Genomic DNA, 26,645 nt, shown 5'->3' with positions numbered 1-26,645 from the left:
TACTTGATTTTGGAAAAGACCTTTAAGGATGATCTAGTCCAAACATTAACCTAGCACGCTGCCAAGTCCACCACTAAATCAGGTCCCTGAGCACCACATCTACATGGCTTTTAAACACCTCCAGGGATGGTGACTCCACCACTTCCCTGGGCAGCCTGTTCCAGTGCCTGACAACCCTTTCCGTAAAGATTTTTTTCATAATATCCAATGTAAACCTCCCCTGGTGCAACTTGAGGCCATTTCTTCTTGTTCCTTGGGAAAAGAGGCTGACCCACCTCACTACAACCTCTTTTCAGGTAGTTGTAGAGACTGACAAGGTCTATTTCTAATTCTTCATAGAGTCATAAAATGGTTTGGGTTGGAAGGGACCTTGAAGATCATCTAGTTCTAAGACCCCTTGCATGGGCAGGGACACCTCCCACTAGACCAGGTTGCTCTAAGTCCCATCCAGCCTGACCCTGAACACTTCCAAGGAGGGGCATCCACAACCTCCCTGGGCAACCTGTTCCAGTGTCTCACTACCCTCACACTAAGGATTTCCTACATTCTCTGTCAGGCTAGCTGTTGTAGTGTGGTCTTGGAGCTCTCTTGACAGCTCAGATTTTTCATGGCAGCCTCCTGATTGCTATGTCTTACCATTGCAACAAATCTCTTCACTGTGTACTCATTAAAATCTTGATTTTGAATTAAAAAATATGAGAGATTGGAGAGGAGGAGGTGCTTTGAGAATCACCATTGTTTTGACTGAGGTGGAAGTCTCAGTGACCCTGTGGGGAAGGAAAGATGAGGTAAAGTGTGGGATAGCTGTTTGGCATATCCTGTAAGGCTTAAGACAAAGATTTTAAAGTCAAGCTAAAGGAAACAACTGTTTATAGAGTAATTTTCTCTTTGTTTGCTAAAGAATTTTTCACAGTGGATATACAGCTATCCATACAGTGTCTGGCACAAAGTTACGTACCACCTACAGGGATACATTTGTTGAAAAGCATTTCCCTACATGGCTACAAATGACTGGTGTGGGCATTTGTGCCTGTCATTATTATAGCTGATGTTTTTCTGGCTTAATTCACTGCTTCCTAATGCTGGGACTCAACATCTATTGTTGCTCTCATGCGTGTTTTGGGAGTTGATTTGCTTCTGTCCTGCTCTCATTACCTTTTTGTCTGCAGTATCTATAGTCAAATTTCACCTATTTGTTTTGCAGGCTGGTTTGCAAATATGGGTATGTTCTGTAGAAAAGTTATCCCTGTAGATCCTGACAGCCTTCCATGATGCAAGTATTGATATTTTCAGTTCCTGTTCTGTTGGTGGTAAAGAGCCCTAGCTTCTATCCAATTTAGGAAAAACATATATTGAGGACACTGGCATCTTTGTGAGGAAGGATCCAAGAAGTAATGTTTATGGGACCTTGTAAAGAGGCTGCTGTTACATGGTTAATCAGCCTTGACGCATGCAATCCTTTCTTCTGATTGAAAGGATTTCTGAATGGCACCGATAAAATTGCTGCCTTATAAACTGGAAAATCCCTGGCGGTAGTGCTCTGTTTTTGATGAAACACTAAATCTAGGGTGCCATTTTCTGAGCATGCTGCCTAAATCTCTTATTGTAGGGGTGATTCTCTCTTCTTTACCTGACCACACCCTCACAGAGGGATTCCAATAGAGGATTTTTCGCTGTAGAATTTCCTGACCGCAGGTTTATTCTGTTACTGTGTGGGAGGTATTTTGCTACTGAATGTTATCTAGAAAAAAGATACAAACTGTTGCTGCTAAGATGGTGATGGAAAGTATCTAATCTTAACTGGTGTGCCCTCAAATTATGGGTGATGTCTTGGAGAAGCAAAGTGGGTCTCAGGTATTGTCTACACTGGTATATGGCATTTCTAAGAAGCTGCGGTACTTGATTTGTAGTTTATCAGAACAAAGAGATAGGAAGTAAAATTGTTGATTAAACATTTATGATTATATTTCTGAGCTAATTTCACTACAAAGTAGAACAGTGAAGGGCTAATCTGGACCTGAACATTACTGACATAGTATCTGATGCTTTGAGTGTTGGCACATCTTACAAATTGTTTGATGTTTGCCACTTTAATGTGCTTTCTCTTTTCTGCCAAATAATGCCTTCCAAATGCTTAATGGTCAGTGTTTTGTTGTTGGTTGTTTTTTGTTTAACTGCTTGCTAGTTTGTTTTTTTCTCATCCTCTTGGCAAGCAAAACCTTGACCTTATTGGAAGTTTGACAGCTTACCAGTGCTTACTAACATGAAACCAAAGGAGGGGGAGGCATGCTCTGCTGACCAGGGACTCAGAGTACTTAGCGTGTGTGCCTGTCTGCCTCTAGGAATTTGCAAGGCAATTTGAGGCTTTAAAAATATCTTCTTTTTTTTCCCTTTCTTTTCACAGGTCCCCAATTCTAAACCACAATGTCGCAAAGAGATGCAGATAAATACCTTTATGTGGACAAAAACATCATTAATAACCCTCTGACTCAGGCTGACTGGGCAGCTAAGAAGCTGGTATGGGTTCCCTCAGAGAAGAATGGGTTTGAGGCAGCTAGCCTGAAGGAAGAAGTAGGAGATGAGGCCATCGTGGAACTGGCAGAGAATGGGAAGAAAGTGAAAGTAAATAAGGATGACATCCAGAAGATGAACCCCCCCAAATTCTCAAAAGTGGAAGATATGGCAGAGCTGACATGCCTGAATGAGGCTTCTGTGCTTCACAACTTGAAGGAGAGATACTACTCAGGACTGATCTATGTAAGTAATCTTGACTGCTGGGGTGAGAGTTCTTCATTACATGGTATGTGAACTTACTGTAATAACTATTTCTGAAATACTTATGTTAACCTTTCATTGCCCCTATAAGCAACTCTCATGTGACTTAGCTTCTTCCCTCTACTTAAAGATTTTCAGTAAACTATGCCAATCTAGTTAATGTTTAAACTTTCAAGGAATGCTGTGGTAAATGTCTTTAACCATGTCTTCGTTTGCAGGATGTTTTGAATGCCATTTATTTAACTTCGTTTTTGCAAGAAGTGAAAGTGCTTGGGAAGTGGTAAACAGGGAACCTAATCTGAACTGACCCAAATGATAATTAAAACACAGTCCTAATTTACCTAACCTCTGAATTGTCTTCCCACATCTGAAGCTTCAGTGGGAAAGAATGCTAATGCCAAGTTTTTTGTGTTACAAAAACTCTGGATCTGAGTGTCCTACTAGAGAAGGCATATATGTGCTTGCATGTGCTTACAGATAGGAAATATTTCCTTTTCTTTCCATCCCAAAATGGACAAGAGCAGATTCCTGCTGTGGAAATGACAAAGATACCATTTATGGGACCAATGGTCACACCCAGTGAAGCATGCAGCATCTACTTCCCTGAATACCAAAGGCAATAAATAGAGGAAGGTGGGGAAGGAGAATTTGAAACCATGACCTGGTTCTTCAGTTCCCTTCTCATGTTCCTTTTCGTGTTGCCTCTGTTTAGCCAGCAGATGTTGGTCCCGATAAGCCTCTGTTAATACTCTGCAGGCACAGAGTGGATGCTTAAACTCAGAAGTAATATAAAATTTGGGTGCTGTGACTGGTTAAAACCAACTAGTGTTTATTGGTTTATTTGTTTTCCAACTAGCCTCTGCTTACAGAATTAAAATGGGATGTAGAAATGCCGGATGTTCAGTATTTTTAGGGACTGTGAAATCTTCTTCATAGTAGATTAGAAGATCTATTAAAATGTATTAAATAATACATTTTTGTATGTAAACATGCATATTAATACTGTCCTTGAGGAAAGCCTGTCTAGATTTCCAGTCCCCCTCGTTTTTCTGCTCCCAAGACCCAAAAGCTGCCTCACTTATTTATGGAGAAGACAACATAAGTAAAAGCTCTCTGCAATATTTGCCTGTGTGTTTTGGGTTTTTTGAATGCTTACTGCTTTGTCATACTCAAAGGGATATAGTCTTTTATGTACTAAGCTTATGTGGCAAGCTATAGTTCATCTCTTGTGCCCTAACAGGGACGGGTGCTGTATCTAAGACACCACATAGCAGGAATTCATCCTAGCTATCCATCTTGGGTAGAAACCTTTGTGAACTGTTGCCTTCTAAGTTAAGGAGTATGAACACAAGGTAGAAACCACTGCTCTGACTGGTGCTGTGACCAGTGCTCTTCTGGAGTGGCATGAAGGCATATAGACAACTGTTGCAGAAATTATCAGAGAACATCTGAAGGATGCAAAACTGATCCAAATTTAGTCTGACTCCCACAGTCTGCTGTCAAAATTTTGAGACCTTATGTGGTTGGAGGTTGATGCAGTTAATTTATTCTGTGTAGTCACAAAATCTTTTCTCAGAGGGATGAATGTTGGTATTGAGATGAAATAGGATGTGCAAGATGATGTGTAACATTTTTAGAACAGGAAACATTGCTAAGTTGAAAATAATTGAAGAGCATCTCAGAGTTTGTTGCACTCTATGAAATGGGTTGTTTCACATATTTTGCAAGATATCCTCTAAAATTTCAGACATAGTCTGTGACTGTAATAAATCAAGTTATTCTAATTGGATTCTAAGAAAATCCCTGTACCCTTCACCCAAGTAAACCCAGCGTAGTAATGCTCTATTACAGAATCGTAGTCTTGCCAAAACTGTCTTTCTGTGCACTTTTGAAATGGTCTGATCTCACCTGTCAGCAGTTCTCAGCAAGTCAGGAGATTATTGTGAAGGCTTAAAATGCTTTCACTGGAGTGGCTGTTAGCTGATCATTAATCCTCTTGAGGAAAGAGAATACGCACAATATATCTCTAGCATAAATGTCTTTGGAAAGATCATAAGCATAATTTACTTGTGCTCTTGTCCCTTCTCTCTTCTTTGCCAGCAGGCTGTGTTTTTGTGACATTTTTATTTGTGTTGGTTTTTTTAAAAAAATATTTTTCTATCTACCCATGCTATAAAAGGAAGGGGGAAACCTTATGGCTGATGCAGACAAATTCTGGGCAGGGAGCTCAAACATTTAAATAAGAGCTTGAGTCTGACACCTATTTCTGTGCTGATTGGTTCTGCTCTGATGTGACTTGCTAATAGACTGGCTTTCATATTAACCCTTGCTATTCCGAATGTTTCATCAGAAGATCACTTCCAGCTTCTGTGTTGCTTACCTGAACTTGCCTTGCTTGTATTCAGTGTGAAACTCAAACTTACACATTCCAGTTATTTAATTAAAGATAACAGTTGCTGGAAAATAAACTTTTTGATGCTGTGCCATGCTACAGATGGTCCATTCTGCTCTTCAGAGCTAATTTAGCCATTAAAAAAAAAACACAACTTGTTCCAGTTTGGCCTGTGTGTCACCTGAAATAGTTAGTAGAAGGTAACGTCAGAATTCTATATTGACATAGTAATGTCTGAAACAAAGTATAGATTTCCAAGCCCACTCACTATGCTTGTAATAGATAAGCCTTTCAGTTGGAGCCTTAGGTTCAATTCAGGGTTTTATGAATGTAAGTCATTAACTTGGACATGGATAAGATGAAGATGACTCTTGTCTTCTCTGTGGTAGGGCTGGCAGCTTCTGCTCAATATAATTCAACTTTCTTCCTCTATAAAAGTCTTATCAGTGTGCTTGACTGACAGCCGTGACATGGTGGTCTCACTCGGTTGCCTATCCCAGCCATGATAAGTTGCCTGTCTTTTTATGAGACAAAAAAAATCACCTCACACATCTGTCTGAGATCATTATCCTGCAAGGAATCTTCCCTTAGGTATTTCTCCTGGCAACCTGAGTGCTGGAAGAAGGTGATGGCTCCTTCCTGCATACCTGCTTCATGGTTTCATCACTCAAAATTAACATCTTCTACCTTCTAAACTGCTGCTTTCACCTGTAAGACTTCTTCAGTCCAGCTTCAGACCCTTACACTATTTTTACTTGAAAAGTGACAATTATAATTTTTCAGAAAACATGGCCGTAAAAAGTCACACAAATACAGACAAGAAAACCTTACATTCCTTGTGGAATATTACCAGAGTACTTCCTACCACTTTTTTTCTGCTCTCACTTCTAATCCCCCAAAAGCAGCAAACAGGCATTTAGCTTTATTAACATCTTCAAAGGGAGAGACAGATTCAGTCTGTGGCACAAGTTAAAGAAACGGGGACTTCTTTTTATTACTACGTGCAAGTTGCTGCATGGGATTTGAGGCACCATGGCTGCTAATGCAGGCAGCTGGAACTGGCAGCCCAGAGGGTTTTTTGTTTATTGTTTTCCAGAACTCTGATAGAATTACAACTCTTCTTCTAGCAGTTCAGTTGACTCCAATGTTAATTATTTCCATGCCAGTATAAGGAAAAGGTGTATTGTGTATACTGGGAACGTGCTACTCTTGAGTCAACTCCTTTCTACTTCTCTACTTCTTGATCCTACTCTGTCTTCCACTAGTGTAGTCAAAGGTCAGGAAAGCATGACCCAGTCTTTCAGCTGCTAATCTGTGCTGTACAAGTACTGTCTGACATGATGGAGAGCTAAGGCTGAGGCAGAAAGAACTAGCATTGCCAAACTGGTTTCTACAAACCACCTAGACTGTTCCTTTCAAGCACTACCTCAGACCTAACCTGACTAAAATGTCTCATTGAAGCTTAGCTTCCTGGAACTTAAGTCCTACAAGAAGTGATTTTTAGCCAGCTTTCATAGTTTCCCAATTTGGAAAGAGATTTTGTATTTTATACAAGCCATTAACATATTCCTCAAATGTTGTTTTGTTTGTTTTGGTTTGTTTTTGTTTTTTTTTTAAAAAAGTAGGTCTGGAAACATTCCCTGATAGTTTGTACTGAGATATGGGAAAAAAACCTTAAATACCTACACAAATTTTGCCTTCTGGGGTACATAAAGTGAAAGCTATGTCTGAATCTGCTGCATGTAAGAGTTGGCTAATTACTTAATGTTAGGCCAGCATGTAAGAAAATTTGGATATAAGACTGTAAACTGTGTAATAGATGCTATTTTCACCCTTCTGAGGACTGTAGTCTAATCCTTACCTTTATCTAGCTAAAGAGGCTAAATCTGATTAAGTACTCTCTGTGCTCATTTTGGAGAATTCTTTACTGCTCCAGAGCACTCTTCACTGAGCAAACAATAGAAGTAATGGCAGCAACAGAAATAAAAAGTGCCAAATGTACTCTCTTCTGGTAGCGCTGCAAGTTGCTGTAGAAAGCTACTTCTCTCCAGAGCTTTCAAATAGCTGTGTCTAAAATTGACAGGAAACTAGGATAGCTCTAAACCCCAGGAGCAAAGGGTTGGAATGCTATTCTTAGAATATCTGGGAAATACCTAAGGAGCCTCTGCTCCTTCTGTTCCCTTTGCAATTAAAATGTTTACAAGGGGAGGTTTTTTGAGGTATTCAGATCTCAAATATTTTTTTCCCTCTTTTAAAAAGCTTAATATTTTCACTAGAAGTCTTTTGACAGTTGTCTTCCATTAGAAGTTTTAAACTTAAGCCAGTGAAAACTGATTAAGAAATCAAGGTTTGTCACAGATCAATGAATAAACCATCTGAGATGAGTTCGAAATAAACTTTGTTAAATGTTACAGGCTCTTTGAGCATGGAATACTTTAGAATTGTTTCCTATATTGACTAGTTCAGAACTGTACTACACTAATGACCTTACAGTTTTGAATTTAGTTATAGTTATACTTGTTACATTATAAATTGTCTTAAGTGTTCACACTGGAAGGGTCTTCAGGACATCATCTAATCCAGCTTCTTTTTCAGAGCAAGATCAGCACTGAGTTTAGCCTAATCCTAGGGAGTACACTGTTCTTATTTTTCTTTTAGTAACTGTTTTGGCTTAAATTTTTATTACAATGTATTTGATCAATTACTGGATAAATAGATAGCAAGCGTGAGGCAAAACATAGTAAAATGCATATTTCTAGGAACTGAGCGCCTACCTTATATAATTAAATGGACCCTTGACTTCAGTATAGGAACTCTGATAAGAAGAAAAGCCAGTCCTAGTGGAACGTTAATTAGCTGAGGTACAGACCAGTTTGATATCAGTATGACTAATATGTCAGTTGATGCTCTGAGCATACTTGGAAAAGTTGAATACTAGTCAAGTTGATATGACTTTAGCTGTTGCTCAGATTCTAATATTGCTAAGTGGGAAGCATCCCACCTGGCATCACTGGAAGAATCACTTAAAAAAGGACTGTTTGGTTTGTTTGTTTGCTTTTCCAAGTAATATACTGTTAAAATGTGCAAGTATACAAGATTCCTGTCTTTAATTCCTGGGGTGTTTTCTTTCCAGACCTACTCAGGCCTGTTCTGCGTGGTAATTAATCCTTACAAGAACCTGCCCATATACTCAGAAGAAATAGTGGAGATGTACAAAGGCAAAAAGAGACATGAGATGCCCCCTCATATCTATGCAATCACAGACACAGCCTACAGGAGTATGATGCAAGGTGAGTGCTGACTCAGATAATTACTCTTGTTGAAATCACAAATCAAGGTTGCAGTCAAAACACTAGCACAACAACACATTGCTCTCAATAGGTATTGTTGCCCCCTCTGTCCGTCCTTGCTTACAGACACCCACTTGCTACCAGCTTGTGTGTTCAGGTGAATCTCTTTCTCCTGCTCTTGTGGATTGAAGAACCTTACAAGGAGTCTGGCAAGAGCTAAACAAAGAACAGGCTGGTGTGAATGCTCAAAGTTCAGAGAAACAAGCAAGGAGAACTGAGGTAGTGAACTTTCCCTCTCAGTGATGAGCCTATGGAAGGATTGCTGTAGGTGGGCAAGTATGTGTATTGGCTGATAGAGGCTTTTAACGAAAGTATTTTAAAACCAGTCACACAGTCTGTTTGGGTGAAACAAGCTTAGTATAATTTGCATTTTGAAGTGTGATTATCGGAATTGTTTGGTTACATTCTTATTCTGTTAAGACTAAAACTTCCCGTCAGACAATTCAATATATCTGTTGGCTTTTCATTGAATAAAAGAAAGCAAGCAGATTGACCCATTTTCCCCCATGTGTACAAATGAGAAGAACCATATCTACTATCTGCTGCTTGTTTGTCGCTTGAGGACTTTTAAATGTGGAGCTTTGAATGTCCTGTGCATATATCTCTTTCTGAAAGGAGGTCTTTCACAGAGTCAGTTCTTGTGTTTGGGATGCTTGTGTTGGAGAATGTTTGGGTATGGAAGTATTTTGTGCTTTTCTTCATGTTTTTTGCTGGATTATATGCAGAGGCAGGCTTTGCAAGGTTAAAGCATATCATGGGCAGTTTGATTTGGCATTCCTTGTGTGAATTTGATTACTCCTTTATTTTCTGATGACTAGCAATGATTAAGGTGTTTATCTCTGCTAGGTCTTGTCATTACCCTCCCTTTCTTGAACAAAGGCCAGACATAATAAAATCATGCTCTCAAATTCTAATTAGTCTTAGTTTCAAAGAGTTCTGCTTTTCCCCAGCCCTCTCTACTAGTTGCATCTCCAAGCATAGGAGGACTGTAACAACTTGATTGCCCCGAGTGGAAAGGGAGCATTAGTGGCTTTAAACAAATTTTAGGTGTGGAGAGTGCTGAGAAAGGTTGCTGAGGTGTGGTGCCATGCAGGACACACGGCAGAGCTAGCACGATGGATTGATTAAGCTCTATTTGTAAAAGCTTTGGGTGGGGAGGGGCGAGCCATACAGACATGCTGCAGTAGACAGGTGGCACAGTTCAGATGGCAATTTGTTGAAGATGTGGCAGCTCTTGAAAAAAACAGCTATGCAGCTGTATCACTCTGAAAGGAATGCTGTATCCAGAGGAAAAAAAAACTGTGAGTCTGGACCTATATAGGATCTCACTTCCCTCAAAGACTGGATCTCCCATGAAGGGCAAGAATAGATGCACTGCCTGTACTATATACTTGGCATCATGGTTATCCAGAAACCTCTTATCACTATTTTGCTTCCTGTATTACTTTCTTCTCTCTCTTGCTCGCTCCTTGTCATCTCGAGTGCCAACAGATATTTTTCTTAAACAAGCTATTGACTTAAGCCTACTGGAGTTATTGGTTCCTAACAAGAAATCTTTCCTATATAGCATCAGAAACAGTTTTCTTTGGCATCGCTGTAAGGGGACTGAATAAGATCTCTTTGCTGTGTAGACACCAGTAAAACCATTTGGAACTGCACATGGATGCATCTTGTCCTTCTTTCCTGCCAGATACATCAGTGTGTGGCAGTGGATATCCTGACATCTGCAATTCTGCAACAAGGGACCAGGGACATTCCCTGGTCTGATGGTGGTTCAGAGCTAGTGGTTAATCTACATGGATATTTTCTTCCCTTTTGAAAAAGGAAGGCATCTCTGTTGGACCACTACTTGAGTAATGTCTAAAACTCAGAAATCCCCATCTTAAATTGCTTTGCTTACAAAGCGAAAGAATGAGAGCCCTGCCTCCATTTTCCTAGCATGCGAAAGTTGCTGTGTGTTCTGCTGGAGTGTTTACCTTTCCCAGAACAATAGCCATGCAATATTCTTAACAGTATCGACAGTATAGAAGTTTACCCCAGCTCTTCTTTGCCTGGTTTGAGATACCTGGTTGCTGACTTTTTGGAACGCTTGTTGAATGCGAGTATCATTCCCAGTTAGCTTTTGAACTAGCCTGCTTTTACCTATTTAACTAGGTTTGGAAAGATTTTTGTGTCTTGCTTCACTTGTGCATGTGTGTGCTACCAAGAACCGTAGTGATTTTTTTAGGGTTATTTGCTGGCTGATTTCCTTATTCATTAAGGAATAAATTCTGATGTCTGCTACTGGGGCTGAAGGTGAGTAGGTTGTTGCAGTGTCTCTGGTCCTGGCTGGCTTCTAGGGCAACGGAAAGCAACATTCCTGTTCCACTTTCTCAGTTTTGCTTAGCAGTGGGGGAGGCCTGGTGCAGCAGCCAGTGGTATGGCAGGAATCTGTACAGAGAATAGAAGATGAAAGGGTCCAGAGCTCCACATGAGCCGGAGGCATTTAGGATTAGGCTGCCTTCACTAAGAGCCCTGAAGACCAGGAATCCTTCATGGTCTGGAGAAGGATAGCAAGCTATTGACTCTGATTTCTGTCAGTATGGGGTATAGTTATCTCTTAAGCTGACAGAGTGGAAAAGCCTTGCATGTTAATTGATTTGGACTCTGATTTTTTTTTTTGTTTGGTTTTGTTTTCAGTCAGTTTATGGTATTCTCATAAGCAGGCCATTCAAAGGGACATTTGTCAGGAAAGGACTAGGGAAGGGAGAGGAAGGTGAGAACTTTATTTCAGCCTCTGCTAATCCAGAAACTATTTAACCCTTTTCAGGCATCTACGCTGATGCACTGTGGGTGATCTTGGTCCTCTGTGTCTACTCTGGTTACTCCATTCACAAGTCTCACGTGGCATGCATAAGTTCCAAAGTTAAATTGCTTTTTGCTAAATTTCACCAGAAGTACTTCCTTGAGGTGATACATGGAGAACATGTTGAAAGTTGTTTGGTTTTGTTTTCTTCCTCCTTTCCCTGACCCAAGACACTGAAACTCAGAAGTGAGATGAAAACATTATTTTGCTGCATGGTACTTGGAGAGACTTCAGTGCTTCAAGAGCAGAACTCTGAAAAAGGTGTAGCTTTTTTGGTTTTGGAGAAAACAACCATTTGTCTTAATGTTTCAGTTCCCTGAGTAACCTGGGTGCCAGAAGCCTGAGGCCTGACTGCTTTCAGAAGAATTACTCTTCTGGCACTGATGATTGAAGCATAGTGCCTGCAAGTGGAAGTGCTGTCTTGAGCAAACACATCATCATTCTAATGCAGCAGATGTACACGGAAGGGTACATTCTTTACCTCAGTTCATACTCTCCAGGGGATCTATTTAGAAAAACATATTTTAAAGTTGTTAAACAGCACCTGTTTTTCTATTTGGAACACATATAGGGCATTTGTCAAATACTGATAGAAGCTAGAAATTTCTTTGGTGTCTCGAGCACAATGGCTGTTTTAATGCCAGTGTCTGAAATGTCTGTAACAGGTTAGATCAATATGGTTATTCTGGTCTCCAAAGCTCAATCTGCTCCACAAAGAGACAGGTGGGAGAGGGAATAGACAGCACATTGCTAATAAATGTGCTCTATCTCCTTTCTCATCCAGTTTCTCCACTTATTAGTGCAAGGCTCCTAAACAGTTCACTGAACAAAACTCTTAAAATAGTTGTGTAGTGATTAAACCCTCCTTGACCTTGATGGATTAGTCTGGAAAGGAGCCTGTACAGCCAGGACCTTGCTGGTATTCACTTGGAAGTTAGGTATTCTCTGGGTTTGGTGTTTAAAAGAAAAAATTCTGAAGCATAGGAACATCATTATTTTTATTGGCCTTGTTACATGAAGGGAGGAAACAGTGTTAGCTGTTCTAAGACAAATCACTTGCTGCAGTAGATCTTTTTGTGCATCTCAGGACCAGCTGGAATTTTCACAAGAAACAGGACTCTAGATCTGCTTCTATAGAACACAGCGTTGAAGTATTTTATTTGTAAATCTTAGATATATTCTTAAGTTTCTGAGCTACAAGAATACTTTTGGTTTAACTTCCTTGGTCTCAGGTCTTCTCAATTTGCTTCTTAGCATTAGTTTGCACTGTCTCCAATTGCATCTTTATTTTCTATAGAATATTGTGTGTGCTTACCAATTCAGGGAAGCTTGATTGACAGAGCTGTTTGTTGAGGCACAGATGTCTCTTTCAAGTTGTTTCCACTAAACCTAAAATAATACAGGCTGTTGTTTCACTAGTTTATTTCCAAAATTTCTCCATATTTCTGTTGCAAAAGGCAATATTTAGTTTTCATGCGAATTATGGAGAATAATTTTTATGGTGTTAGAATAAAAATTGCAAGAAAAGATGTATAGAGTTTCTGTTTTTCTTAAGGAATGTTTTACATGCTTTGAATTACTTTAGATTTTTAAATGCAGCTCTCAAAATCTGCGTCTCAAAATGTGGTTTTGAATAGAACAAGGAGCTAAAAAAGAGTCTATTGCCCACTTGTTTTTAGTACTTACCACACCCTTTTTGCTTCATTCCTGTAAACCAGAGCAAGAGCTCTCTGGCAGTTACTTCTGTAATGGTTCAACCCTTGCTGTCAGTCTCCCTGCAGTTCACTGTTTTAGTATCATGAGCTGCCTGAGCTTTTGCAGGCTGTATACCAGTTTTTCTTTCCTGTCAGAACATCGTAAACATTTGTATAACCTAAAATTACAGCCTAACTTGTTTTCCTGTTTTCCTATCTCCAGATTCAGTTAAGGAATGCTAGAGAAGTTGGTATGGGCCCTAGTCCAAAAATGGCTTGGGGAATTAAATATTTGCATTTGACCCAGTAGGATATATTTCGTTTTTTGAAATGAAACTTACTTTTCTCTTTGTGACTGTCCTCAAATTTCAGATAATGCAACACTGACTAGTGTTCCTGCCGACTGAAGTGATTTTTCTCCTTTACATCTTGAAGTTCTGTTGTTGAGAGCTGTCTTGGATATGCCGTGTTAGTCCTTAATTTGATTTAATTCTCTTCCTTTTTTTTTATTTCTGTACTTGAGGATAGGTTATTAGCATTTTTAAACTCCTCTATAATGCATTCCTTAAATTATAATGCAAAACCAGGCTATCAAGCTCTGTTCTGGTGTTCTCCTGCAGTGTTTTTGATCCTGCTCAAGCCAGTATGCAGGTTAGAGCATCACAGTGAACATACTTTATTAGATTTTATGCCAGTGTGGTTGTTCTGAGGAGCACAGTGTGTCAAGTGCCTGGGGCTCCTCTTGTGTTAGAGCCTTGAGGGAAGGACAGTGGTTGTAAAATTGTGTTGAAGTTTGAGGAGGGACTGAGGAACCGAAACTACTGCACGTCTGAAACACTTCTGTGCGTTTCAGACTATTTCTTGTTTAGGTCAACTCTCTTAAGTCGGTCAACCAGCCTGTTGCCTAGGTTGGGTGCTGGGGAGCAGTGTGGTAAAGGAAACCTAGACGGCCCTGCTGCTCCCTTCTGCCAGACAGTGGCTGGGTGGTTAGGAGGTGGGTGGTACCATCTAGCTATGGTTAAGCTTTTAGCCATAATGAGTCAGCTATAGGCAGGGGACTGCAGGCCAAGCCTTTGCCTTTCAGCTACACTTCCTCTTAGCTGGAGAGATGATGTCACCATTGTGTGAATGCTATATTACTTCTCCTTTTATGGAGATGAACAGGCTTGAAACTGGAGTCACTCATGCAGAGGAAGTGGGTGATAAAGGCCTGCTAGGATGTTCTGTAACTGAGATGTGGAACTTAAATTGCATATTCTCTCAGAGCCTCCCAACCTTTTTCTTCTCCCATCCTGAAACATAAAACCAAAATTCAAGAGTTTGGAATGCTGTTAATTAGCAATTATGCCAATATGTTCAATAACAGCATTTTAACATTCACTCAGATTCATTGTTTTGCAGTAGAATATTGGGCTTTGTGTACAAGATGTCTCTCTTGTGAAAAAAAATATTGGTTTAATTAATTTTTAGTGTATACTGAAGTTTCTGAAAGCAGTCTAAAATGCATTATTTTATTTCTGAGCTGAAGAAAGTCAAGAATGAGTTAGATATTATGGGCTTTTTAAAAATATAATAAAACTAACCTGCTGATCTTATTGTACCATACTGCTGTACAGCTTAAATTTGAAGGATGTTTTACTTCCTGAATTTCTGGATGCTTAAGGCTGCTGCTTATGATCACTTGAATACTATGGTGATGAGAGCTAAAGTAGAACCTAGATAAAAAGCTTTCATTGCCAGCTGGTCTGACATACAGAACTGTTGCTATAATTAACTAATGAGTTGTTATTCTGGATTGTTTTTAATAAGTTGCTCTGCTTAGGATTGAAAAGCAGATGCAGATTTCTTTTAATCAGGCATTTCTTGATTGTGTTATTATAAGCAACTGAATTTATGGTACCCAGCACATTCTCTTTTGCTGAGTAGGTAGCTTGCACAACTGACAATGGAGTAAAGGCAAGTGCTGATGGAAGTTGTGCAGTACGCCCATGTCAAATGAGCCTTCCAAAAAAAAAAAAAAAGAGGGGTAGAGGTGGCCTCTTGCCTGGGCAATTCAATTCTGATTCGTGATGGCACAAGTCCATATTGTATGGAGAGTGAATATTGGCATTCAAAGCCATTCTTAATTGGAAGTGTGTTGAAGAGTTATGCTTTTGTATGCATTAGCTTTTTGGCCCTTTGGTCGGCTCCAGTTTCCTGTTGCTCAACACATTATTGGAGTTGTCTGTCTGTACACAATTAGAAGAATTCCAGCTATCCCAATGACTGCTGCTTTGCAGTCCTGGGAAAGAATTTCCCCCGGATTGCAAACAGGAATGTTGCCTTTTATGGCCGTGTCTGCACGCTGCCGGTGACTTGCCTGCACTCGCAGGTACGTTCCTGCTGGCTTAAAGCAGAGGTGACTAACACAGCTGCAACCGGCCGCCAGGAAAGTGTGTTAAGAAAGAAAACGTAGTGCCGAGAGGGTTTTGAACAGTCTGTGACTTTTCCTGCCTGAGCACCTTTCAACACCTTGCTTTTGTGTTAAGGCATGGAAAAAACCTGTGCTTGCCCCTATAGGACTTCCTCAGGTCACTCCAGGGTGCTGGTGCTACCTTCCCTCATGGGAATGAGGCACAAAAGAGCTTCTCAGCTGAGTGCAACAAAACTTAAATGATCAAAAAGTGTATGGTGCCAAAGAGCTTCTGATAAGAGCGTATTATTATTTGATGTTGGTAATTTTTTTTTTTTTTTTTTCCGGGAATAAGGATCCTTCCCTGGTGGCACGGGAAGGGGAAGGCATACACTTTTTAAGTGCTTGAGGCTCCATTGTTTATTTGAGTCACTCGAGCTCATAATTCCAGCACAGGAGTTGGCTACTGGGAGTAAGGTGCACTTTCCTTAGGCTTATCTCTTCTTTTTTTCTTTCTCTCTCAAATTGGCTTCTTAGAAAAGCCATTATAGTACCTGAATGAGAATATGACCTTTTTCTCAGACAAGAGGGCTGCATGTTTATAGTCAAGCTTTCAAAAGGCTGATGTTATTCAGAGGCAAAATCTTTTCCTTTTACATAGCTGCTTTGTGATACAGACTTGCACCCAGGTGCTGCACTACCAAAGAATAGATTTCCTTAGGCAATCCATAAACGAGTCATTAGTTATTCCCCTGATCCACCCTCAAAGTGCCCAGTCACGCAGAGGGCTGGTGACATGTGCCTGCTGAGCCCTTGACCCACTGGGAACCTGGAATGGGTGGGGCCTTCAGAGCTGGCTGACATCTAGTCTGCCTGTCCCTCAGCAAAGGGGTGCATCTCTTAAAGGCAGTGAATAAAATTCAGCACTTGGAAAAATGAATATGCAGTGCTAGTAATGCTGCAGTATCTAGTTTTGAGTGCTTAAGGAACTATTTAAGTGATGATTTTCTTCTGCTTGCTTTTTTCCAGTCTTAAGGCTGATCAGCTCTTTCTAAGAACAGTATTAACAAGGGTGAAGCAGATTATTTTCCTCTAAATTTTTTGTGCCCACCTACATACAATCAGTTTCCAGTAAAGAAGCTGAAGAGGAGTTAACTGGCTCTGTAAACCTAATATTTCCATTATTGGCTTCAGAATGTATGGGGTTTTTTATAATAGAACCTCAAATTTGGTAGGTTTACCTGCTTTTCTTATTCCATGAAAATGTGTTCAAAGGCTAGATATACTTCCTTCCTTATAAACTGACTTTATAGGAGATTTTTCCTGATGAATATGGCATTCATTATGTTAGGACTGAAATGCTAAATTCACTTGCAGTGGTATTGTTTAAGGGAATAGAAAGTAGTTTCAGGTACTTAACTCTACCTGACTATAAAGCCTTGCATAATTGCAGCTCAATCTTTTTATCTTGCACAAAACAACTTGAATGGTGACTCAATTATATTGTCTAAGTACACTCTGATGGGGAGAATACTGAATGCACTTGAGTTCTCCAAGTTACTGGAGCAAGGAATAGAAAGAACTAGTAGGTAAAATACTGAAATGGGTGCATCTATAAACATACTGATGATTACCAATTGCTGCACTAACTTGATAGAGCAATTTAGTGAATTTTATACTCTCATGGATGTTTGAGGCTTGCTTTGTCTCTCGTTAGAGATTAGACTTGAGTCCAACACAAAATTGGGGCTCAGTGTAGAAAAGGAAAGAATGACAGTAACTAGATGAAATCTAACTGCTGTGTTACTGAGGTTCTCAGACTGGATAATCTGATCTTAAGAAAAACAACAACCCAAAAATCAAGCAATCAAAAAGAACCCCCAGCTGAATGGATAACTTCCAAACTAATGGGGATTTTTAGTTTGGTGGCACAGTCTGTTCTGTGGGGGCCGGTGTAGCTCTTGTGGACTGTCTGTGAATTACTTGCTGTGCCCAAGCCTCTTCCATGGAACAGGTCTCACTGTGTCCCTGGGAGGACTACAACAAGCTATGAACCTGTTGTGCCATAGGCACTGTCACTCCCTAGTCTGCCTGGTGCTCTGAGCTGGTTCCTGATGGAATGGCGGGGAGAACAGGATGCAGAATTGAAGGGGGATAGTTAGGGGGTGCAGGGTGGAGGGCTGCATGAAAGGTGAAACCAAGACAGAAGCAGGGGAGTGTTCCCACAGAAGTGGTGGAAGAGCAGTGGGATGAAGGCGTGGTGGAAGGACTAGTCAGGACTGTGTGTGAAGAAGTGGAATCATAGGTGAAAGCTGAAAGGAGGTTAAAGATGTGGCAGAAGATAGTGGTAGACAGGCTGGGTGAAGTCAGTTCTGTAACTGGAAAGATACTATCATCCACAGCTGGGAACTGAACACAGGAATTAGTTTATCTACTGGTATGTCAACATGAAAAAGAAAAGGTTTCTACTGTTACCAGCTGCTGTGCTAATACAATAGAGGATGGTGCCACAAACAAATCAGCTGTACAAGACTTAGGCTGCTGCTCAGTGTTGTGGTTTTCAAGTCCATTCTGTACAAAATAAGTAACAACAATTTCTCACTGAGCTTCCAGTGTTTGTTTGGGGGTGAAAGCCTCTGTTCAATGTAAGGTTTTGTCACTTAGAGATTTGCAATGGTTGCTGTTCCACTTCCCCTCTCTCCCTTCATTTTCTCTGCTCTGCTGATAACTTTTTTTAAGTCAGTGTGGGTCCACTGTGATGGGGAGGGGGTTGAAGAACAAGTAGATGTACATGAAACTGTCACACTGGGATAAAGAAACATTCAGTGAGATAGTTCTGTATTGTTTGTAGTAAAATTGTAATGCAAACAGTATTCTTTCTGGATGAAGAAAACTAAATTGTGATGGTGCCATTATACTTTGGCAGATGGTGGGAGGCTGGCATCTATTGCCAGAAAAGGGATTACCTAGCCATATTTCTGAAAATAGCTTGGCAGAGTTTACTAGTTCCTGATTATCTTTAGTGTAGATTTCATTCAGCCACAGAAATTCAATGAAGAGTCTCAATCTAATTACTTTTTAAAAATATTTTATTCCAGATCGAGAGGATCAGTCCATCCTTTGCACGTAAGTATTACAATTGTCAACTCGCCTGGATGTCAAAGTCTGTGTTAAAAGAACTCTCTTAACTGTAAATACTAGGGATGGGCTCAGTAAGTCACGTAATAGTGGAGAATCAAGGAAGGTCCCACTACAGTTCCTCCAGTATGTATGTAATACCTTGTGCAGAATAATTTTTAAGACAGGGAGGTTTTGAAACAGCCCTTGTGCTCAAACTCCTAAGAAATAAATCTTAGTCAGTTGAAAAGGCTTGGGGAAGTCCTTCAGATTTGATGCAGCTGTTGTGTTTAAGTACATGCATACTGATGAGGCTGGTACAGTAACAGATACTCTTGATACAGTAGATTCTCTTCTAGACAGCAAAATTTGTTGGCCCTCCGTTCTGCTTAAGGAATTGGTACGTTTCTTCTTGCAGTCAGGAGGCTTCCTTTTGAAAGATGTGCTTCGTTACTATTGCGAACCTTTCACTCCTAGCTCTGCAGGAGGAGCTTTTGGATAATTCCTCAGTCATTCGGCAATCTTCATATCCAAGGGACTGGAATGAAAAGTTCTTTATTGCTCTCCCTGCTGCACACCTGTGAACAGAATCTGCACCCAGCAGCACACTGGCTGAGGGCTACCCTGCAATCCAGCTACACTGCTGCTGCTTGCCAGTGCAACTTGTTTTTTCTTGGTATCAAGGGAGGCCAGGATGCAGTTAAGGAGCTCTGTAGCTCTTTTGGGGTTAGGAATATGAATGTGTCCCCCTACATCTTGTTTGTGAATGAATTGCAGATTTTCTTTACAGAGGTGAATCAGGAGCTGGTAAGACAGAGAACACCAAGAAGGTCATTCAGTACCTGGCTCATGTTGCTTCCTCACACAAGTCTAAAAAAGACCAGGTAAGATCTAAGTTTAATGAAGCTTTATTGCTGTGCTGACTTTGGACAATAAATACATATTGGCTGATGTTGGCAAAAGCCATAGTGCTTAATAAAAGTCTAGATACTAACACTTATCAGGGGACTAAGGAGGACAGTGAACTATGGAACCAATAAAAGCTTGTCAAAAAGTGCAAGCAAGGGTACATTGTTCTAAGTCATAATTCCTTTGAATTCACTGTAGTCATAATTCCTTTGAATTCAGTGGGGATAAATCATCTACAACCTCTTGGATTCATGGGCAAATGCGTGGGCAAGAGACACTATAAATAAAGCATCACCCACACTACTTTTTTACATAGATGATATAGATTAGGTCTGGTGGTTATATGTACTGTCTCAGAACTGGAGAATACACTGATAGGCTAGTGGACATCAGCTGGAAACTTAAAAATTGCAGGAAAACATTAAAAGGGTGGAAAACAGCCGAGTGTTAGCAGCACATGAAAGGAGGGTGGTGGTGATGGTGGGAGGACTTTAAAGATGTCTCACTTATATTTTTTTCCCCCTCCCTCTCCCGGGATGGACTATTGCCGAATTCGTCAGTTGTATCCTCGTAGGTGAGCTGCACGTTTACTGCACGTTCTGCACCAGGAATGCGTTTTCTGTCCCATTGTGTGATTTTTTTGAGCAGCTTTTCACTCCACACCAATATCACTTTCTACAGCTAATACAAATCCATAGACAATTCACAATTTTGTTTTCTTTTTTTGTGTGTGGTGCACAGTAGTTTTTTTGTGAGGAGACTGAAGTAATATCGAGAATACTTGTGTTCTGTCCTCAATACTAGTTTGCATTTAAGGTTTTTCTTGCAGGATTTTTGCAGTTATACCATTCAAGAAGTATTCCTGCAGGGCTATAGGACTAGATCCTGGAACCATAAGTGTCTTAACTTGTGGTGTTCCTTGTAAGATAAATACAGTTAGGTATTTAGCTTTCTGTTCCTTGCAATGAGATGTGGCAGCAGGTTGCAAAGAAAGGTCGGGGGGAAGACTGCCCTGCAGACATAGGGTGTTCCAGGACTGTGAGCTTCGTAGCAAGAGCCAAACACGTTGGAAATGTTTGCTGGTGAGCTGTGTAATGAAAGCCAGATGCCAAGTGTGTCCACTGTATCTCTACATAGTGTTCCCATAGTAGCTTACTGTGTATGCATGTCTTATGCATGTGGAATATAGGAATAAGAAGGCATCTCTGCATGCAGGCAAACTGTGCATACACATAGTAATAAGGAACTTCTGGAATTCAACCAAAAAAAAACAACAGAACTTTCTACGTGCCAGACTTGCAGACATATGAAGGCTTTTTCCATGGTCTGTCAGTAGCTGCATTTAGAAACATTCTCCATTTTTTCTTTTTTTAAGTGTGGAAAATAGAATCATGGGGTTGAGTTAAGTATTCTTCCACTGCTTATCCTTGAGCAAAATGTCAAACCACCAACACCGGACAGGCAGTCTGCTTAGGAGAATAAAATAGTCCTAAGTTGGACCAGTTGGGGATTTGCCCAAGTTTTGATTCTTCCAAAAAGTTATACAGCTCACATTTTGCTCCACTTTTGTGACTAAACAGTGGCACTGGCTGTACGAGAGAGGATTTAGAACTGGAGTCTTAGAATGTTAATTAGTGATGAAGTGCTCTATGCAACAACTCTTTACAAACCCTAAACTTGAAATCAGTTTATAATGTTTATGGATATGAGTATGTTAAATTTTTTTTTAGGATCTCGGGTATAGTGGTCACAGCAGATTTATTCTTTGGGGTTGACCATAATGGTGATGGTCTTTATGCTGCTAGACTAGGCACAGAACTTAGCCAATGATAATACAGAAAGTAGTGGTGCTTTATCTGCCAGAAAGGTTTATTGACTGTCTCCCGATAGAAGTTTTGGATGTAAACCCCTGTTTTTCCAAGTATCAGAGCAAAGTCAGTTTTATTATGCATATTCGCCAACTCTAGCTCTCTCTGTTTGGAGGTGATGGCAGCTTCCATCGATCCCAGTGCATTAGTGTATTCAGCTAAATAGCTTCTGGCTGCATGGTGTGACTACTAAGCACATTAAGCCTGCTTTTGGGGCCTACTGGATCTAATTATATAAACACTTTTTTCATTTGATGAAACTTTATTTATTGAAGTTGAGGTAGATGTTTTCCCATGTTTAGTCTCTGCTTCTCTACTGACTTCCTCAATCATGTAGTAGTTTTTCGAGATGAGAATGTTTGCAGATGGTCAGAAATTAATGGGTAATAGTTGCTTATTCTTAAATAATTGTAATGAAGATGAGGTTATTGGTGATCTTTCTCCCTTCTTTGGCCAACCCACTGTTGTTGAGACTCGGGTATTTGAAAATCTCTCATGTGATTGTGGAGAAGAATACAAAAGCAAATCCTTCAGAGTGTAAAACCAAAACAAACAAAAAAACCAAACACCCTCCCCCATCTCTTGTTTTTTTTTAATTGCGTGCTGCTAAAGGTAGCTGTGATTTCCAGATGTCTTTCTTGATACTTCCTGAAGCATAAATGGCTGGCAAGTCTTCTACTTGGCATAGAAATAATTCCAAAAAGTGTATGAGATGCAAAAAATTCAGAGTACAAGATAGATGTCAAGGATTTTAGTTGCTTTAAATCAGTGCTGTAACTTCAGAGCAGTAGAAGGAGAGCATACTGAAGAGTGTGCCATGGGCTGACGGATCCAGCAGCTGTTATTGCTTCTGTTTTCATGAGGAATATTGTAGATAGTTCAAATGCTTGCCAGGTATTAAACAGATCTGTTTCAGGTCAAGGAATGGCAATTACAGGTGTCAGAAAATTGGCAGCATCTTAATTATAGGAACCTTATACTTTCTAGAAAGCTCGTGGCAAACAGCTTTGTGTTGTATTGGCTTTGCAAAATTGCCCATTGTGTAATAATAATAAAAATAATATTGATGATGATGAAATCTATTCCTTCAGTTAAGGGTGACCATCAAAATTTCAGGTAAACAAAACCAACAAACTCCACACAAAAACTTTTTTAAAATTTTGAAGATAATGAGATTCTCTTTTTCAACAAAGACAGTGTATAGTGAGGAATGGATATATTGCAGTAATTGCAGCCACTTAGTCTTACATGTCATCGTCAAGGCATGCTGAGGACTTGATCTTTCCACTGTATTATGGCACTAAGGCAAGTCATGAGAGCTAAATGACTTAACTAACTCTTCAGCATTTTCTGTTCCCTACAGCTTTATATTGCTGGTGTTTCTTATTCCTGTTGCTGCCTTGGTGGTTCAAGAGACATAATCACCTCTAAACTACCGGTTACCAACACCTACTTCATAATAATGACACTTTGTTTCCGAGGTGCTAAGTAGCAGGAGTGTTTATAGTATGGTTTTCTATAAACTTTTGGTCTTTGTGTAGGCAAGAATAATGTTAGTTTTATTTTTAGCCAAATAATTAAAATAGATTTGATGTGAAAGCCTGACTTCTGTTTAGAGGAAAAAATGGACTTTTTTAATCTTTTCCCTTCTCATTCCATAGTTGGGTTGAAATTCTGTGTTGCTGGTTTCTCACTTGCCTACTAACAGATTGCAGTTGCAAACATAGGCCTAGGACTTCACTGCAGGATGGGGAGGAGGAATGGGGTGAGGGAAGAGCGTTCCAGCTTCAGGACATGTCCCAGAATAGGAGGGGAAAGGTGACTGCCACACAGTTTGAAGGACTGAACCCTCATTTCAAGGTTTTTCTCCTTAAAGTCACATGCTGGCTGTGTTGTGAGAGGGCAGATGTCCCAGCTCAGGTTCCTTTCCCAGGGCTAACTCCCTTGTTATATATACTTAACAGTGAATTAAAGTGTTTGCAGCAGCTGCCCCTTCTGTATATGTGCAGTTCTACAGGGACTGAGGGCCTTGCACTTTGGAAGCATGAAGTGAGATGGTTGTGGAAGAAAGAAAGACTTGTAGTTCTTCGTACTGTTTCTCATGTATCTTCCTCCTTTATTTTTTCCTTTTTTCTTTTTCTTTTTTCTTTTTCTGCATGTATTTTTAGAGAGACTGTAAGGACTAATGTGTTTTATAATACATTTTGAAAATGAATGGGAAGAATTTTCTTTTAGAAATACCCTTACATAATTTGCCCATAAATTCTAGTTCTTGTGAATTAAACTTCATTTCCATCCATTGTGGATAGGAAGTCTGAAATACTTACTGATAACTGCTAAAAAGAGAAACGTTAATCAAAACTGTCATTTTCTGCTTCTAGAAGCTTTTTGGGTAATCTTGACATAGTTAGAATTCCATGCTTTTGGCACAGAGGGCAAGTAATTTTTAAAAAACTCAAGGGTATATCTAGAGCCTGCAGGGAAAGGTGTATATGCTCCAATGGTCTAGTACTTGGCAGGGGTTAAGGTTCTGAATTTTCTTTGTCTACGGCTACCAGTATTTTGTGTTCCTTGAGGGAAGGAGCGTGCATATATGGCAGCAGAATGCAAGTGATCATGCAGTTTGTGGGATACCACTAATGCTCTTTTTTGTGTGTCTCCTTACAAAGGAGGTTTTTGGTTGTATTTTGGAAGATGTAGACTCTTAGTGCAAGGTTTTGTTTTTGGTTTTTAAACATCAGACCTTTTCAGACTAACTTCTTAACCTACTACTAGCAGAGTTCACGGCTGATCTGCAGTAGCAAGACAGGATTTTCCTTGCTTTTCCAGCCTAGATGGCAAGACACTGCTGGGATGAGGGCTTGATCTTGTATGGTACTGTGTTTCACATTGATCCTGGGAAGTCAGTGAAATGTTGTGGCCAAGTGGCTTTGAAGGGCTTCTTGTTAACAGAAAGACAGCACTTGGATGCCCTTGTGTTGAGGAAATGAATAAGGCATATTTGTGAATGTTTGTTTTACGCAGATAACTAATGAGTCTCCTTTGAAGAAGGTTTAAGACTCCATCTCCTAAGGTTTAATATTGCTTCTCTACAACAGATGCCAAGCTAGTGTGAACTGAAACTTCAGCGCTGCTTTGACCCAAGGTTAATGCAGTGAACTACTGCTTTACTAATTTCTGATTTCTCTCTAGGGAGAACTGGAGAGACAGTTGCTCCAGGCTAATCCCATCCTGGAGGCATTTGGAAATGCCAAGACAGTAAAGAATGACAACTCCTCAAGATTTGTAAGTATTACTATCTGGCATGGGTGCCAATATTCCACACTTTCCAGAGGGAAGACTGGGTCTGCTTTTGGGTGAATTGTTGTAAGCAATAGAAGAACTATCTGTGAGTGACTTCCTTCAAAGTAACCTGGGAAGTGACTTTCATTCAGTGCGTTATCCAGAATAGACCTGATCGGTCTCTGGAATGAAGGAACACTCTGCTGGTTTTTATTTTAAGTTTGTTACAGTCAGTTTTATTCTGAAGAGCAAATACTGGTCCTTGTTTTGCTTGCTCTGGAGAACAATGAACGATGTCTGAGAGGAAGATGGGGTAACCTAAAGCTGGTACTAATTAAAAATTATTGAAGCTAACATTGAGAGAGGTGGAAATGTCTAGATCATGCAGCACATGAAACTGAAGGGACTCTGGTTGTGGGAAATCTAGGCTGAAACACAATGAATTTGAATTGTAGGCTGCCAGAATGTCAGAAGTATCTGAAAGGGTTTGATGTCTTGTTTGTTACGTCAATGTTGTGATCAGCAGGCATTGCCTATTGGCTGACCTTATACCTGCCTGACCTGTTCTGAATTTCCTTTCCTGGATTAAAAAGAGAAGTTTTACCTTCGCTATTTACAGCTGTTACCAGATAGAATTAATACTAATTTTAATGCTATTATCTTTCTCTTAGGGCAAGTTCATCAGAATCAACTTTGATGTCAATGGCTACATTGTTGGTGCCAATATTGAGACCTGTATCCTTCTGTAGCCACTTAAAAGGAGACATTAAAGGCAATAATGATACCTAGCAATCTCTTCACAACTGGCTCTGTCAGGTTGAGAAAGTGGTAGGAAGGACTTAAATTTATGCTAGCAAGTTTACTGCTGCAGTCTCCTGCTTCTTCATACAGTATTTTGTGACCTTTGTGATCATGGTGGAATTTTTTTCTGAATGAATTGATTCTAATCTTGGGAGGCTGAAATGAAATCATAAACTGTAATAAGATTAATAGCTTTGGAATTTCATAAGCCATTCTCATCTCTGTCCAAGGCAGTTATGGATGGATGGCCACTGTTTTTCTGGATTTTGTCAGCTAAGTCTCTCATCATAGCCATCATTCAGAGGCTGGCTGAACTGAGACCATAAGCTCAGTGGGTTATTGACTGATAATGATTGCTAAATCAATATCCCTGATAATTGGCATGAGGAGAACATCAGGTAGTACAAGTTTTCTCTCCTGCCATAGAATAGCAGTGATATGTATGTCCTGCCATATGCCTTGACTCTCTAAAGATCTGCTGGAGAAGTCACGTGCAATTCGTCAAGCCAAAGAGGAGAGAACCTTCCACATCTTTTACTACCTGCTGTCTGGGGCAGGGGAGCATTTGAAGAGTAAGTATGATTTTGTTGTAGTTATGGGGTTCCCTCATCACAACGACAGAGGGTCCAAAGCACTTGTAGGATAGAATCTCTTCCTTCATAGTTTCTTGGCTCTGCCTTTTAGATGCGGTCACTCACCCTCCAGTTCTTCCATACACTCACACATCCTCTGCCCTCCCTCTGCACTTCTTTCTCAGTTCCTGAAAACTTGCTTCTCTGGTTCCTTCCTGCACTTGTCTCCTTGCCAGCAATGACTCTACGCCCTTCCTTATCTAAATCGCTGTCCCATGTTTAGTCTGTCTTGCATGATGTAAACTTCTAGTGCAGGAATGGTCCTGCTGTGATGTACTCGGCAGTTAACTGAGTGGAGCAAAGCTGCCAGCACCTAAGCAGCTCTAGAAGTCTAGGATGTCAGCACACCTAGCTTTAATAACTCAGCCTCATAATCAGGGCTTGTATTGTGCTAGAGCTGCAAAGTCATGTGGAAGAAGGAGAGGACTTTTTTCATAGTTGCTACTGTTTCAAGAGCTACATATTAACTTTCGTCTGACTTTAAACAAATGAGGTATCTGAAATTAAAGGCAAATTTATTTTCAAGTTAATCCCTGCTTCTCATAGATTTATTGCATAATGATGATTGACACTGTTTTAGTGGAATAG

General features: G+C 40.1%; 1 protein-coding gene across 2 annotated transcripts in view; it reads left to right on the top strand.

Moving 5' to 3' along the window:
* The window catches only part of MYH9 (myosin heavy chain 9), a 72,185-nt gene that overhangs the window by 13,968 nt on the left and 31,572 nt on the right, over positions 1 to 26,645 (top strand). For both annotated transcript variants that reach the window (XM_051611003.1, XM_051611012.1), the window contains exons 2-8: positions 2,405 to 2,757; positions 8,301 to 8,457; positions 18,547 to 18,574; positions 19,356 to 19,449; positions 24,535 to 24,627; positions 25,296 to 25,359; positions 25,899 to 25,997. In XM_051611003.1, the coding sequence (XP_051466963.1) occupies positions 2,425 to 2,757; positions 8,301 to 8,457; positions 18,547 to 18,574; positions 19,356 to 19,449; positions 24,535 to 24,627; positions 25,296 to 25,359; positions 25,899 to 25,997 (868 nt within the window). In that variant the 5' untranslated portion in view covers positions 2,405 to 2,424. The remainder of the gene's footprint in view (positions 1 to 2,404; positions 2,758 to 8,300; positions 8,458 to 18,546; positions 18,575 to 19,355; positions 19,450 to 24,534; positions 24,628 to 25,295; positions 25,360 to 25,898; positions 25,998 to 26,645) is intronic.

This window comes from Apus apus, chromosome 1, assembly GCF_020740795.1.
Source record: "Apus apus isolate bApuApu2 chromosome 1, bApuApu2.pri.cur, whole genome shotgun sequence".
NCBI classification, from domain to species: domain Eukaryota; kingdom Metazoa; phylum Chordata; class Aves; order Apodiformes; family Apodidae; genus Apus; species Apus apus.
The sequence above is the reverse complement of the archived record's forward strand: the minus strand, read 5'-3'. Positions and strand labels throughout refer to the sequence as shown.